Source organism: Lithobates pipiens, unplaced genomic scaffold (genome assembly GCF_037356315.1).
Source record: "Lithobates pipiens isolate NorthernLeopardFrog02 unplaced genomic scaffold, aLitPip1_a1.2 Scaffold_35, whole genome shotgun sequence".
NCBI classification, from domain to species: Eukaryota; Metazoa; Chordata; class Amphibia; order Anura; family Ranidae; genus Lithobates; species Lithobates pipiens.
In genome coordinates this window covers 12100617-12117429 of record NW_027507811.1, presented here as the reverse complement: position 1 = coordinate 12117429, position 16813 = coordinate 12100617, and the positions used below count along the sequence as shown (strand labels likewise).

The 16813-nt window shown below is 46.2% G+C and overlaps 1 protein-coding gene across 1 annotated transcript; it reads left to right on the top strand.

Annotated features, from left to right (window-relative positions):
- Positions 1-5248: 5248 nt before the first annotated feature.
- Positions 5249-13963, top strand: LOC143955495 (uncharacterized). The gene is made up of 5 exons (XM_077465533.1): positions 5249-5485; positions 5558-5623; positions 5854-6075; positions 6273-6408; positions 9319-13963. The coding sequence occupies exons 1-5, from the start codon at positions 5249-5251 to the stop codon at positions 10962-10964; spliced, it is 2307 nt and encodes a 768-aa protein (XP_077321659.1). The 3' UTR covers positions 10965-13963.
- The last annotated feature ends 2850 nt before the right edge of the window (positions 13964-16813 follow it).

The following is a 16813-nucleotide window of genomic DNA, read 5'->3' as shown; positions in this document are numbered from 1 at the left end:
TCCTGTGTCCCTGTGCGGGGAAGGCTGGGGAAGTTCCTCCAACAATGGGTCACTTCAACCGAAAGCCAGTTCATACGCGATGTAATAGGGAACGGCTACAGGTTGGAGTTCGTCTCAGTTCCCCTCCCGAATTTTCAGGTAACCAGGTTACCAAGAGAAGGCGAAGGCCCTGTGTCTTCTTTTGGGAGACCTGGTAGACCAAGAGGTATTGGTACAGGTACCCCAGGAGGAACAAGGCTTGGGTGTCTACTCCCACGTCTTCGTGGTAAAGAAGCCTTCAGGGAAATTCAGGCTGATCCTGAATCTCCGCCCCTTGAGGGGGTTCATAAAATACAAGCGGTTCCGGATGGAGTCAATCTTTTCGGTAACCAAGTTTCTGTTTCGGGGTTGTCACATGGCCATGGTGGACCTCAGGGATGTGAATTTCCACATCCCAATTCATCCGGAGTCCCAGAGGTTTCTCAGGTTAGCAAGCCAAACGAGCATGGGGGTGGTACGCTTCCAGTTCCAGGCTCTTCCTTTCATGCTCTCGGCCTCACCAAGGATTTTTACGAAGGTACTGGCAGAGGCTCTGGCACGTTAAGGCTTAGGGCTATAATGGTGATTCCATATTTGGACAATCTACTGTTTATAGCCCATTCGGCCCAACAGCTGGAGAAAGACTTGCAGGAGGCATTGGTTTTCCTGCGTTCACTGGGGTGGCTGAGCAACCAGGAAAAATCCCAGTTGACCCCCTCACAGGAGGTCCTGTATTTAGGGTACAGGATCTCTTCTGTAGAAATGAGAGTGTTTCTCCCAGGGGAGAAGATCAGGAAGGTAGAGCAGGCGGTAGCTCAGCTTCAATCAGGTCGGGAAGCCCAGATCAGGGAGGTTATGAGAGTCCTGGGACTGATTTTCCAGTGGTGGCTTGGACAAGGCATCATCAGCGCCCGTTGCAGAGTCTTATGCTCCGTTATTAGGATGGCAAGGAGCAGAGCCTGGATCAGGTTATGCCCCTATCCTGCACAGTCAGGACGTCTCTGTGGTGGTGGCGGGCCCAGGTCAACTTGGACAAGGGTCTTCCCTGGTCCCGACAGGCCACGGTGGTGGTCACGACCGATGCCAGTGCGTTTGGTTGGGGTGCCCACCTAGAGGGCGCCTTAGCTCAGGGGACCTGGTTGAAAATAGAGGCAGGCTGTTCCTCAAACCAGAAGGAGCTTCTAGCAATTTTGAAGGCGATGGAAGCCTTCCAGTCCCAGAAAGAGGGGCGGGATTTGCAGGATCGGTCAGACAATGTGGCATCAGTAGCTTATCTGAACAAGGGGGGGGGGGGGACCAGAAGCCCCGCGCTGCAGGCTATTGCATACAGAATTTTTTATTGAACCTAGAGGAACTTGTCCTCGATATCAGCGATTCATCTGAAAGGCTCTCAGAACTCGCTGGCCGATTTCCTCAGTCGGCAGAAGGTAGGCCAAGGCGAGTGGTCCCTCAACAGGGAAGTGTTCGAGGTGATTGTGTCTTGCTGGTGGCGGCCGTAGATAGACCTATTTGCAGCAACAGGGAGGTGGCACAGTTCTTTTCCATTCACCCGCAGGATCAGGCCAGGGAGATAGACGCCTTTGCCAATCCTTGGCAATTTGGTCTTTGTTATGCCTTCCCTCCAGTAAGGATGATTGTAGAGGTTCAGCAGAAGTTCTTAACACAAGCTACGGACCTCATCTAAGGCTGCTTTCACACTGGGGCGGTATTCAGGCGTTACAGTGCTAAAAATAGCGCCTGTGTAGCGCCTGAAAAAAACCGGCCCCTTTAACTCCAGTGTGAAAGCCGGAGGGCTTTCACACTGAAGCGATGCGCTGGCAGGACGGTGAAAAAAGTCCTGCTAGCCGCATCTTTGGAGCGGTGAAGGAGCGGTGTATTCGCCGCTCCTATACCGCTCCTACCCATTGAAATCAATGGGACACCGCGGCAATACCGCCGGCAAAGCGCCGCTTTGAAAAAAGTGAAAAAAGTCCTGCTAGCCGCATCTTTGGAGCGGTGAAGGAGCGGTGTATTCACCGCTCCTATACCGCTCCTACCCATTGAAATCAATGGGACACCGCGGCAATACCGCCGGCAAAGCGCCGCTTTGAAAAAAGTGAAAAAAGTCCTGCTAGCCGCATCTTTGGAGCGGTGAAGGAGCGGTGTATTCACCGCTCCTATACCGCTCCTACCCATTGAAATCAATGGGACACCGCGGCAATACCGCCGGCAAAGCGCCGCTGCAGCGGCGCTTTGCGGGTGGGTTTAACCCTTTTTCGGCCGCTAGCGGGGGTTAAAACCACCCCGCTAGCGCCCGCAAACCGCCGCTAAAACGACGGTAAAGCGCCGCTAAAAATAGCGGCACTTTACCGCCGACGCCGCTCCCGCTGCAGTGTGAAAGCAGCCTTAGTGTCACCTTTTTCGCCAAGGAGGTTTGCCAGTCTGAAGAGGTTGGCCATTCATCCCCCTTTATTCCTTCTGATCAGGGAGGATTTGGTTTCTCAGGGGCCCATTCTACATCCTCGGATAGAGAGACTCAATCTTACGGCCTGGTATATGAGGAACAGCTCCTAAGATCGCAGGGATTCTCAGAGTGAGTGGTTAAAACCTTGTTGGAATGCCGTAAGCCGGTAACCAGGGTGATTTACGCCCAGATAGGGAAAAGGTGTAACTCCTGGTTGCGGGAACAGGGAGTGAAGCATCCTGGGGTCCCGGCAGTCTTAGATTTTCTTCAGGCGGGGGTAGAGTTAGGGCTTTCTATCAGTATCCTAAAGGTGCAGGCGGCGACCTTAAATGTTTTCCTTCAGACCTCTCTCCAGTAGAATCCTTTCGTCAAGAACTTCTTCAAAGCTCTGGCTAGATCCAGGCCAGTGAAGATAAAGACTTGCCCTACCTGGGATTTGTCCTTGGTCCTTAGGTCCTTGACCCGAGATCCCTTCGAACCCTTAGAGCAGGCATCCCTTAAATGGATAGTATTGGAAACAGTTTTTTTTTTTTTATTATAGCGATCACCTCAGCCAGAAGAATGAGTGATCTGCAAGCTCTCTCGATCAGGGAGCCTTTTTGTTAATTTTAGAGGACAAGGTAGTACTTAAGACTGAACCTAGTTTTCTCCCTAAGGTTGTGTCTACTTTTCATAGGACACAGGACATTATTTTGCCAACATTTTTTTTTCAACCTCAGACAGGGATGAGGTAGGATCTTTTAGTTTGTTAGATGTTGGAAGAAGCCTTTTAGTTTTTCTGGAAGCCACTAGGGACTACAGGAAGTCTGATTCACTTTTTGTTAATTTTGCGGGCGTTCGCAAGGGCTGCAAGGCGTCCAAATCGTCTATCGCCAGATGGATAAGACTGGCGATAGTTAAAGCTTATGAGTTAGAGGGGAAGCAGGCTCCCTTAGCGGTTTCTGTTTCATGGGCAGAGAGGGCTGGAGCCTCTGCAGAGGAGATCTGCAAGGCAGCAACTTGGTCCAGCTACTCTACGTTTGCAAGACATTACCGTCGGGATTTACTGTCTGATAAGGAACAGACTTTTGGACGTAAGGTCCTCCAGGCAGTGGTCCCACCCTGACAAGGTGAGTTCCTTGCTTATCATCTCAGAGGCCGTCCTGGAAAACGATAGTACCGCCGGAAAGCTCTGAAGACGAAACTGGATTATTGGACTAGAGGTGAGATTCAATGAGGAACCTTCTAATGATCTCCGCTATGGAGTCGATAGAAAGTGGGACAAAATACGAGGGGAAAATTGGACAAAGTACAAGGGGAGTTCAAATCAAACGGGGACTTTTGGGTTTTGATATAATAAAAGAACAAATTTCAAGGAGTGGAAAGATTATCATATCTGTTAGTTTTTTTTTATTGCTCTATCCCCCTATAAAAGATTCATCCTGTTTGTCTTGGTGACCAAAAGCGATGGGACAATCCAAAATCTTGGGTTGTCGGACAGGAAGTGAAGGGGAAATCTTCCAATGGGGACGCCTTTTTCTGTCGACCAACATCCAATACTGGATTTTCTTTCAATTTGGGGGGGATTTTCTCTCACTTCCTGTTGTGTCTTCCCGGGACAGGAAGTGAAGCAAGATCTCCCAATTCGCAAAATGTCCCTCTTATTATTGTCCAACCAGTAAATTCCAGATAATTCTCTGGTTTTTGATTATTGGTCTACAGGGAAACCTGTATACATCACACGACCCATGAGGATGGAGGAGGACCGGAGTCGCATGACCGAGAGGATACTAGATCTCACCCTGGAGATCATCTACCTGCTGACCGGAGAGGTGAGGAGGATTCTGGGAGGTCACATGACATCACTCTTATCTCTAGTAATAAAACACGGACCTGACCGGAGAGGTGAGGAGGATTCTGGGAGGTCACATGACATCACTCTTATCTCTATTAATAAAACATAGACCTGACCGGAGAGGTGAGGAGGATTCTGGGAGGTCCCATGACATCACTCTTATCTCTATTAATAAAACACGGACCTGACCGGAGAGGTGAGGAGGATTCTGGGAGGTCACATGACATCACTCTTATCTCTATTAATAAAACACAGACCTGACCGGAGAGGTGAGGAGGATTCTGGGAGGTCACATGACATCACTCTTATCTCTATTAATAAAACACAGACCTGACCGGAGAGGTGAGGAGGATTCTGGGAGGTCACATGACATCACTCTTATTTCTATTAATAAAACGCAGACCTGACCGGAGAGGTGAGGAGGATTCTGGGAGGTCACATGACATCGCTCTTATCGCTAGTAATAAAACACGGACCTGACTGGAGAGGTGAGGAGGATTCTGGGTAGGGCATAGAACGTCACTTTTTTGTCTTTTTTCGATGCAGAGAATTCCTCCTCTGAAGGGTGAAGACCAACTAACTTTTACAGTGCCTCCACCTCGATTCTTGATACTTAAGAGGAACAATGAGAAGAAGATTCTCAGGGTCGTCAAGAAGATGATGGAGCTGCTGACAGGAGAGGTGAGGAGGATTCTGGGAATTCTGGGACATTATCCAGTAACAGACAAGGGATGTGTCTGGATGGTGACTGTATCATTGTGTGTGTCAGGTTCCTATAAGGTGTCAGGATGTCACTGTCTATTTCTCCATGGAGGAGTGGGAGTATTTAGAAGGACACAAGGATCCCTACAAGGACGTCATGATAGACACACAAGACAATGACAACAAAGCACGTGATCAGGTAGATGATAAACAATTATTGGTAGTTATAATTTTTTTTTTTTTGTACACGCATGCGCTACAATGAATGTTGCCTTTTATATATTTCGAATGGAAACATCAAGGTTAGAAATAACAGTATTCAAGAAGAGTATGAAGAGGAGGAGGATGGTGTGGTGGAGGGACCTTCAGATGGACATGAGGATGTTATGGAGCCGTATGATAAGAGAAACCCACCAGAGATGTGTCACTTTCCTCTGTATTCCTGGGATTCCACACAGGAAGGTCACCTAATCCCTCGCCATCATCAGGTAGATGATTGCAATTATTGATAGGTATGATTTAAACGTTTGTTACAATAAATGTCGTATTTGTATATTCAGAGTGGAAACCTCAGATATGATAACATTGTTAAAGAAGAGTATAAAGAAGGTGATGTAGAGTATGTGGTGATAAAGGAGTTTCCGGAAGGATATATGGAAATCACAATGGAGTCGCCTAATAACCATAACCCACCAGAGAGATGTCCCCGTCCTCTGTATTCCCGGGATCCCACACAGGAAGGTCACACCATCCCCCACCATCATCAGGTAGATGAGGAACAATCACTGATAGTATCATTAGGATCTGTACATTATCTGCATTGTTACCATTGATATCATTTTTATTATATATTCAGAGTGGAAACCTGAGAGATTCTAATATTACTGTTAAAAAGGAGTTTAAAATGGCAGATGAGGAGTATGGTGCGATGAAGGAGTTTCCTGAAGGACACGAGGGTCTGTACCAGAACATTATGATGGGGCCACCTAATACCAGAAACCCACCTGAGAGATATTCTTATCTTCCGTATTCCTGGGATTCTACACGGGAAGGTCACATCATCCCCCACCATCATCAGGTAGGTGGAGTTGAAGGTCACACCATCCCCCACCATCATCAGGTAGGTGGAGTTGAGGGTCGGGAACATAAAGTGATTGAACACTCTGACATGTGGAGATGATGTGTGGACTCTACAAGATGATATTTTCTATGTGATCTCACATCATAAATACTTCTATGTTACAGATGTTATTTTCTGCCATTCTGTTGGTTTAGGGTGAAGATCTGATGAACATGAAAGTTGAGGGTGAAGTAGAAGAGACGTATGTGAGGGATGATCAGCAATATATGGAGGAGGCTGGAATGATGAGGACATTCATAGAGGAGGACACTCCTACAGAGATCAGCACAGGTGACCCATCATATATTCTTCTCTTATCTCTGCTCTGTTACTGCTCACTGATTGGTCCAGAGCTCTGTGATATCAGCCAGTAATGGTCACTTCCCTATTCTGTTTACCGTATATACTCGAGTATAAGCCGAGATTTTCAGCCTCTTTTTTTGAGGCTGAAAGTGCCCCCCTCGGCTTATACTCGAGTCATCGCCGTCTGACTGCTCGATCAGCGTATCGAGCAGACAGACGGCGGACATACTACAATTCGAAAGCCGCGCCTCCGCCTCCGCCTGTGATAGGCGGAACACTGAATTTCCCAGCAGCCTGTGTTCCGCCTATCACGGACATCGTCTCATCCTCGTCCGTAGTACGAGGATGAGACGATGTCCGTGATAGGCGGAACACAGGCTGCTGGGAAATTCAGTGTTCCGCCTATCACAGGCGGAGGCGGAGGCGCGGCTTTTGAATTTTAGAATGGCCGCCAAGGCGCCGACGAAGAGCGGCGATCCTGGCAAGGCACGGGACGGAGGCAAGGCAAGGCACGGGACGGGACGGAGGCAAGGCACGACACGGGACGGAGGCAAGGAGGCAAGGCACGGCACGGGACGGAGGCAAGGAGGCAAGGCACGGGACGGAGGCTCGGGACACAGGCTCGGGACACAGGTAGGCTGGACACACACACACACACACACACACACACACACACACACACACACACACACACAGGGATGGATGGATGGAGACACACACACACAGGGATGGATGGATGGATGGAGACACACACACACAGGGATGGATGGATGGATGGAGACACACACACACAGGGATGGATGGATGGATGGAGACACACACACACAGGGATGGATGGATGGATGGAGACACACACACACAGGGATGGATGGATGGATGGACACACACACACACAGGGATGGATGGATGGATGGACACACACACACACAGGGATGGACGGACACACAGGGATGGACGGACACACAGGGACGGACACACACACAGGGATGGACAGGCATGTCTCACCCTCGGCTTATACACGAGTCAATAAGTTTGCCAGTTTTTTTGGGGGTAAATTGGGGGCCTCGGCTTATATTCGGGTCGGCCTATACTCGAGTATATACGGTACTCGTTGTGTATGTTAGATCTTTTCTCTCAGTTTCAGGCTTGATATATCAGCTTATGCCCAGGTCCCTAAGTGTTTGACCAATTTGTTAGACATGTGCACTGACAAAAAATTGGTTAATTTTTGTTTCATTGTTTTTTTGTTTTTTTTTCAGAATTCGGGAATTTTCACATTTCGATTTTTTTCGGATTTCCGAATTTCGAAATTTCGGAATTTCGGAACTTCGGAATTTCGGAACTTCGGAATTTCGGAACTTCGGAATTTCGGAACTTCAGAATTTCGGAACTTCAGAATTTCGGAACTTCAGAATTTCCGAACTTCAGAATTTCCGAACTTCAGAATTTCCGAACTTCAGAATTTCCGAACTTCAGAACTTCCGAACTTCTGAACTTCCGAACTTCTTCTGAACTTCCGAACTTCTTCTGAACTTCCGAACTTCTTCTGAACTTCCGAACTTCTTCTGAACTACCGAACTTCTTCTGAACTACCGAACTTCTTCTGAACTACCGAACTTCTTCTGAACTACCGAACTTCTTCTGAACTACCGAACTTCTTCTGAACTACCGAACTTCTTCTGAACTACCGAACTTCTTCTGAACTACCGAACTTCTTCTGAACTACCGAACTTCTTCTGAACTACCGAACTTCTTCTGAACTACCGAACTTCTTCTGAACTACCGAACTTCAGATTCTTGGAATTCAGAATTTTCGGAATTCAGAATTTTCGGAATTCGGGAATTCAAAGATTTCAAAGTCCAAAAATGTTAAAATCTGAAAAAAAGAAAGAAAATCAGTTTAATAACTAACTATTAAATTAACGAGTATGAATTTATCCGAAGTTAGGAATTATCTGAAATAACAATTGCCGCATCTAAACTAATGGAACGGAACAAATTAATAATAAATAATAATAATAAAAAGGTATTATTATTATTAGATCGTTGCGTTCCATTTGGTTAGATGTGGCATTCGTTATTTAAGATAATTTAAATCGTAACTTTGGATAAATTCGTATTCGTTACGTCCACTAACAGACAAATTTGAAAGGGAATTCCAATACCTATAATTTAATAGTTTAGTTATTATTTAGAATTGAACAGATTTTCTTTTTTTCAGATTTTCGAATTTCCAAAAATTCGTAATTTTGCAAATTCGTAGTTTTGCAAATTCGTAGTTTTGCAAATTCGTAGTTTTGCAAATTCGTAGTTTTGCAAATTCGTAGTTTTGCAAATTCGTAGTTTTGCAAATTCGTAATTTTGCAAATTCGTAATTTTGCAAATTCGTAATTTTGCAAATTCGTAATTTTGCAAATTCGTAATTTTGCAAATTCGTCATTTCGCAAATTCGTAATTTCGCAAATTTTGAAATTTTGCAAATTGAAAAATTCGGAATTAACAAATTTGTTAAAATTTGTTAAACTAATTTGGAACTAAACGAATTGCACATGTCTACAATTTCTTCAGTTTCGAAAGTGGAGGGTAGCCCAGTATGAACTCTAATCGTCCTCTTTAGCAGAGCCCACACGACCCCGTGCCTAGGCTTGAGTTTCTGTGAACTGCACACAGCACCCAATCCTGATTGGTTCCCTCACTTTCTGACAAAGCTACATGAACATAGCAGTGACCGGAGAGGAGGACCAAAATCCCTTTCACCGGTTAATGTAAGATGTCCCGGCTGGTTGTCCCAACCACAGAGAACATCTCCTCACTCATATCTACCTGATCCAGATGGGATCTTGATGGAAGTGAACTAACCCTCTCATATCTATTGATGATGTTTTTATATTTTTCCAGGACACACCATGGAGAAACCCTCGAAGGATCGTCTCACTTTATCTCCAGGTTGTAAAATAAAAGAAGAGGACATCACAGGAGATTGTGGAGGAGAAAAGCCAATGATCTCCACTATGGATGGTGGACTTCACAGTGTGGATAGACCATGGAATCCCTCCGACTCTGAGCAACCTCGTACTGTGAGGGATGGGGCCAGAACTCGAGGAAAGAAGAAACTCTCACATCCTGAATGCGGGGAAAGCTCCAAACCAAGTACTTCTGTACATCGGAGATCTCACACGGGCGAGAAGCCTCATTCCTGCCTCGAGTGCGGGAAATATTTTCCTTTTAAATCCAAACTGGTCAGGCACCAGCAATCGCACACGGACGAGAAGCTTAATTCCTGCCCCGAGTGCGGGAAACATTTTCTTGATAAATCGGAACTGGTCGCCCATCAGAAATCTCATTCAGTTGAGGAGCTGTATTCCTGCACGGAGTGCGGGAAATGTTTTCCCTTCAAATCCAAACTGGTCAGGCATCAGCGATTGCACAAGGGCGAGAAGCCGTATTCCTGCCCTGAGTGCGGGAAACGCTTTCTTTATCGATCAGAACTGGTCAAACATCAGAAGTCTCATACGTGCGAGAAGCCGTATTCCTGTCCTGAGTGTGGGAAATGTTTTTCAAGGAAATCCCACCTTTACTTGCATCAGAGATCTCACACGGGCGAGAAGCCGTATCCCTGTCAAGAGTGCGGGAAATGTTTTTCACGGAAGTGGAGTCTTTCTGCGCATCAGAGATTGCACACGGGTGAGGCGCTACATTCCTGCCCTAAGTGCGGGAAACGTTTTGTCTATAAATCCGAGCTGGTCAAACACCAGAGATCTCAGAAGTGCAAGAAGATGTATTCCTGTTCTGAGTGCGGGAAAAGTTTTCCTTTTGAATCAGAACTGGTTTTACACCAGAAGTCTCACGAGGAGGAGAAACCCTATGCCTGTCCTGAGTGCGGGATATGTTTTCCTTTTGAATCAGAACTGGTTATACACCAGAGGTCGCACGTGGAGGACAAACCCTATTCCTGTCCCGAGTGCGGGAAATGTTTTTCACGGAAGTGGAGTCTTTCTGCACATCAGAGATTGCACACAGGGGAGAAGGTTCATTCCTGTCCTGAGTGCGGAAAACCTTTTCTTTATCAATCAGAACTGGTCAAACATCGGAAATCCCACACACGTGAGAAGCCTTATTCCTGCCCTGAGTGTGAGAAATGTTTCTCGCGGAGGTGGAATCTTTCTTCACACCGGAGAACGCACACGGGTGAGGCACTGCATTCTTGCCCTAAGTGCGGGAAACGTTTTCACCATGAATCGGAGCTGGAGAAACACCAGAGGTCTCACGCAGGCAAGAAGTTATTTTCTTGTTCTGAGTGCGGGAAAGACTTTCTTTATAAGTCGGGACTGTCCAAACATAAGAGGTCTCATACGGACCAGAAACCATGTTCCTGTCCTGAGTGCGGGAAATGTTTTCTTTATAAGTCAGATCTGGCCAAGCATCAGAAGTGCCACATTGGCGCGAAACCACATTCCTGTCCCGAGTGTGGGAAATGTTTTACGCGGAAGTACAATCTTTATAGGCACCAGAGAAGCCACGTGGAGGAGAAGCCGTATTCCTGATGTGTGCGGGAAAGGTTTTTCATGCATGTTCCCACCTTATGGACATCGGAGATGCCATACGTAGGAGAAGCCAGGTTCTCAACCTGAGTGCGGGAGAGTTTTTTTTTTTTTCCACAGCTGACCCTCCTGTGTTATCCCGGATCTCAAACAACCCTCATGAACTGTTGGTGTCTCCAGTGACTTCAACACGTATCGTATTTTGATCACACACAGGGAAGAAGCAGATACGGACAAAGACCCCACAAAACATGTCTGGTTGAGTCCCTCAAGAAGTGTAGTCTGATCTCCCTTGCACTTCATCTGAGAGCGGAAGGAAGAAATGGTGGTGGGAAAGGAGATCGATTTATTGCTTGTGGATGAAGAGCAAACGAGATCAGATTTATTCCTCAAGACAAACCCCTTCAGTAGACCACAATTATCCTTTGTGAGTTAAATGCTCAAGATGTGCCTTCAACATTGTATTAAATGTTTTTTGTTTTTTATTTTTCTCTATTTTTAACACGAGGCATAAAGATTTTATTTTTATTTTTTTTTCACTTTGCGCTTTAGTGTTTTTTGTTTTTTCCATAAATATATAGTTGTGTAAGGATCTGGCGCTCCCCCCTTCTTGTAAATCTCAGGACGTCTGTTGTAGACTCCAATCATAAGTCCATCAGTTTATAGACCCGTCTATCATTCCTCCCGTAATTCCTCCTCCGCACCATCACCACCTCCAACCACAAGATCCTCTTTCTTCCTCACTTTCATATTTACATCTAACATAGAGAACTCCCCCTTCAACTTTTCTACGTCCCGTGTCCCTCTAAACAAGTGGATCGGCATGAATACAAACAGCCCAGTCTTGTGAGGAGTCAAGCCGTGTTTCTGGGACACCAACCACATCTCCAACCACAAGATCATCTTTCTTCCTCACTTTCACATCACATCTAACATAGAGAAACCCCCCTCCCTCCATCTTTTCTACGTCCCGTGTCCCTCTAAACAAGAGGATCGGCATGAATACAAACAGCCCAGTCTTGTGAGGAGTCAAGCTGTGTTTCTAGGACTCCAACCACAAGATCATCTTTCTTCCTCACTTTCACGTTACATCTAACATTAAAGAAAAGCCCCCTAGATCTTTTCTACGTCCCGTGTCCCTCTAAACAAGAGGATCGGAATGATTGCAAACAGCCCAGTCTCGTGAGGAGCCAATGATAAGTTCATCAGTTCATAGACTCGTCTATCATTCCACCCGTAATTCCTCCTCCGCACCATCACCACCTCCAACCACAAGATCCTCTTTCTTCCTCACTTTCACATTTACATCTAACATAGAAAACCCCCCCTCCATCTTTTCTACGTCCCGTGTCCCTCTAAACAAGAGGATCGGCATGAATATAAACAGCCCAGTCTTGTGAGGAGTCAAGCCGTGTTTCTGGGACACCAACCACATCTCCAACCACAAGATCATCTTTCTTCCTCACTTTCACGTTACATCTAACATTAAAGAAAACCCCCCTCCATATTTTTTACGTCCCGTGTCCCTCTAAACAAGAGGATCGGAATGATTGCAAACAGCCCAGTCTCGTGAGGAGCCAATGATAAGTTCATCAGTTCATAGACCCATCTATCATTGCACCCGTAATTCCTCCTCCGCACCATCACCACCTCCAACCACAAGATCATCTTTCTTCCTCACTTTAACATCGCATCGAACATAGGGAAGCCCCCCCCATCCATCTTTTCTACGTCCCGCGTCCCTCTAAACAAGAGGATCGACATGAATACAAGTAGCCCAGTCTTGTGAGGAGTCAAGCCGTGTTTCTGGAACACCAACCACAAAATCATCTTTCTTCCTCACTTTAACATCACATCTAACATGGAGAAACCCCCCTCCACCTTTTCTACGTCCCATTTCCCTCTAAATAAGAGGATCGGCATGAATACAAACAGCCCAGCCTTGTGAGGAACCAAGCCTTGTTTCTGGAACTCCAACCGCAAGATCTTATTTCTTCCTCGCTTTCGTATTACGTCTAACATTAAAGAAAGGCCCCCTCCATCTTTTCTACGTCCCATGTCTCTCTAAACAAGAGGATAGGCATTAATACCAACAGCCCAGTCCTTTTAGGAGCCAATGATAAGTCCATCAGTTCATAGACCCATATATCATTCTACCTGTTCTTCCTCCTCCGCACCATCACCACCTCCAACCAGAAGATCATCTTTCTTCTTCAATTTCACATTACATCTAACATAGAGAACCCCCCCCTCCATCTTTTCTCTGTCCCGTGTCCCTCTAAACAAGAGGATCGGAATGAATGCAAACAGCCCAGTCTTGTGAGGAGTCAAGCCGTGTTTCTGGAACACCGACCACAAGATCCTCTTTCTTCCTCGCTTTCACATTACATCTAACATTAAAGAAAGGCCCCCTCCATCTTTTCTATGTCCCGTGTCCCTCTAAACAAGAGGATGGGCATGAATACCAACAGCCCAGTCTTGTGAGGAGCCAATGATAAGTCCATCAGTTCATAGACCCATCTAATATGCCACCAGTAATTCCTCTTCCACACCATAGGATTATTTTTCTTCCTCGCTTTCACATCTAACCTCCCCCCCCTTCATCTTTTTTATGTTCCGTGTCCCTCTAAACAAGAGGATCTGCATGAAACAGCCCAGTCTTGTGAGGAGGCAAGCCATGATTCTGAAACACCAACCACAAGATCCTCTTTCTTCCTCACTTTCACATCACATCTAACGTAGCGAAACCCCCTCCATCTTTTCTCCATCCCCTGTCCCTCTAAACAAGAGGATTGGCATGAATACAAACAGCCCAGTCTTGTGAGGAGCCAGTGATAAATAAGTTCATAGATTCATCTATCATTCCATCCATAATTCCTCCTCCACACCATCACCACCTCCAACCTCAAGATCATCTTTCTTCCTCACTTTCACATTACATCTAACGTAGAGAAACCCCCCTCCCTCTTGTTTAGAGGGACATGGGATGTAGAAAAGATGGAAGGGGGTTTCTCTATGTTAGATGTAATGTGAAAGTGAGGGAGAGAGATGATCTTGTGGTTGGTGGTGGTGATGGTGCGGAGAAGGAAGTACAGGTGCAATGAAAGTACAGGGTCTATGAACTGATGGACTTACCACTGGCTCCTCACAAGATTGGGCTCTTTGTATTCATGCTGATGCTCTTGTTTAGAGGGACACGGGATGCAGAAAAGACGATCGACATGAATACAAACAGCCCAGTCTTGTGAGGAGCCAGTGGTATGTCCATCAGTTCATAGACCCTGTACTTTCATTCCACCTGTACTTCCTCCTCTTCACCATCACCACCTCCAACCACTAGATCATATTCTTTCAGATCACAGCTAACATAGAGAAGCAAATTCCATTTTTTTTTTTCTATGGACCATGTCCCTCTAAACAAGAGGATCAGCCTGAATACAAGCAGCCCAGTCTTGTGAGAAATCAAGCCGTGTTTCTGTTACACCAACTAAATCACTATATTAAGCACCAAAATGTGACGAAATAAGTTGAGAATACCCTCTTATTTTTAATTTTTGCTTGTTTGTTGGTTATTGCTCAATAAAAAGCTTTTTAAACATTTAATGTTGCCTTCGTATTATCTTTTTCTCTACATAAACTCCTACTCTTCATCCGATTTCCAAAGGTTAAAGCGGGAGTCCACCGGGACTCCGCGTTTTTTTTTTTTTTTTTTTTAAAAGCCAGCAGCTACAAATACTGCAGCTGCTGACTTTTAAATAGTGACACTTACCTGTCCAGCGCGCCCGCGATTTCGGCACCCGAAGCCGATCGCTCGCTCGGCTGCCGGGTCCCGCCGCCATCTTGGGTATGGGAATCAGGAAATGGAGCCTTTCGGCTTCACTTCCCGGTTCCCTACTGCGCATGCGCGAGCCGCGCGGCGCAATCCGGACGGTCCCCGCTGCCTCTGGGAGCTGTGTGTTTCCCAGCAGGCAGCGGGGCACTTGCTGAAGGGGGCGGGCGCTTGCGGAACGGGGGCGTAACGTACGCCCCGTTCCGCAGAGAGCTAGCCCGGAAGTGGGTGCAGTTACCTGGATTATCCAGGTAACTGCACCCCCCCTCCCCCCTGAAAGGTGCCGATTGTGGCGCCGGAGGGGGGGGGATTCCGATGAGCGGAGGTCCATTTTAGGGTGGACCTCCGCTTTAATGTCTGCAGGTGTGACAACAGAGGTTAGGGCAACTGAGGTGGGAAGCTGAATGTCCAGACACTATTAGATTCTACTAATATCACTAGAATGCGATGATTATACAGTCGGCCTCGCCCTGGAGGTTTTCTGTCTTGTGGGACACCAATCTAAGTGTCAGCAGACTGAGAATGATTGTGATTGGGCCAGGTTGATCCTTTACACATTGGCCACCACCTTGTGTTTGAACAGAAACATACACAGTAGTCCCATTTTTTACAATTCCGACTTTGAAAAAGTGTTTATTTCACTTGCTGCCACAGCCAGACAGGGATGTAACAGTCTACACTACGCTAGTTCTTCACAGAGGCAACGTTTTTAAAGTGGTACCAAAGCCTTAAGGCTCTTTACCTCCAAAGTGGGGGGGGGGGAATTCCCTTAATTTGCTGGTATTTCCTCTCACTTCCTGTTTGGCTATGGGACAGGAAGTGAAGGTAAATCTCAGCAATGGGACAAAAAAATCTGATGGGGTTATAACCCTCGCTTGCTCTATCCAAAATGTAACAAAAAAGTTTTGCCTATAGTTCTACTTTTAAGGTTTTTCACTTAATGCATTCCATGCATTAAAGTAGACCTATGGTATCTCACAAAAGTGAGTACACCCCTCACGTTTTTTTGTAAATTTTTTCTTTTATCTTTTCATGTGACAACACTGAAGAAATGACACATTGCTACAATGTAAAGTAGTGAGTGTACAGCTTGTATAACAGTGTAAATTTGCTGTCCCCTCAAAATAACTCAACACACAGCCATTAACCACTTCCCGACCAGCGCACGACGATGTACGTCGACAGAATGGCACGGGCAGGCATATTGGCGTACAGGTACGTCCAATATTCAATGCCGCCCTGCCATCGGGAGCGCGGCGGCGCGCTCCCCCACTGGTCGGGACCCCCGTGAGTCTGGTCGCGGGACCCGCGGACTCGATCACCGCGGGCATCCCCGCGATCGTCTCACGGAGCAGCCGAATGGAGGAAATGCTGTGTAAACAGCATTTTTCCATTCTGCCTAGCAACTAGTGACGCTGATCTCTGCTCCATGTGATTGGAGCAGAGATCAGTGTTCACTAAATGAAAGCCCAACCCCCCCACAGTTAGTAACACACCCCTAGGAACACTTAACCCCTACACTGCCACCCACTGGTTAACCCCTTTACTGCCAGTGTCATTTACACAGGAATCACTGCATTTATATAGCAGTGATTACTGTATAAATGACAATGGTCCAAAAAATGTCCAATGGGTCCCCCACAGTGTCGCAGTCACAATAAAAATCGCTGATAGCCGCCATTACTAGTAAAAAAAAAAAAAAATTATTAATAAAAATGCTATAAAACTATCCCTATTTTGTAAACGCTATAACTTTTGCGCAAACCAATCAATAATCGCTTATTGCGTTTTTTTTTTACCAAAAATATGTAGAAGAATACGTATCGGCCTAAACTGAGGGAAAAAAAACGGAAAATTGTATACTCACCTTTCCGTAATTTTCCTTTCCTGACGCATCCCATGGCAGCACACACAGTGGGGGTTGTGACTCCGCCTCCACAACCTGATAGGACTGGTTAGCTATAAGATTTGAAGAGGAGTCCACCGTTGCATTCTCAGTAACTATCACCTTAGAGGGGTGGGA

Coding starts and splice junctions, on each gene's coding strand:
- LOC143955495 (XM_077465533.1), top strand. CDS start 5,249: ATGCGCTACAATGAATGTTGCCTTTTATATATTTCGAATGGAAACATC. Junction 5,624..5,853: donor AAGGTGATGTAGAGTATGTG/GTGATAAAGGAG, acceptor TTATATATTCAG/AGTGGAAACCTGAGAGATTC. Junction 6,076..6,272: donor TCATCCCCCACCATCATCAG/GTAGGTGGAGTT, acceptor CTGTTGGTTTAG/GGTGAAGATCTGATGAACAT.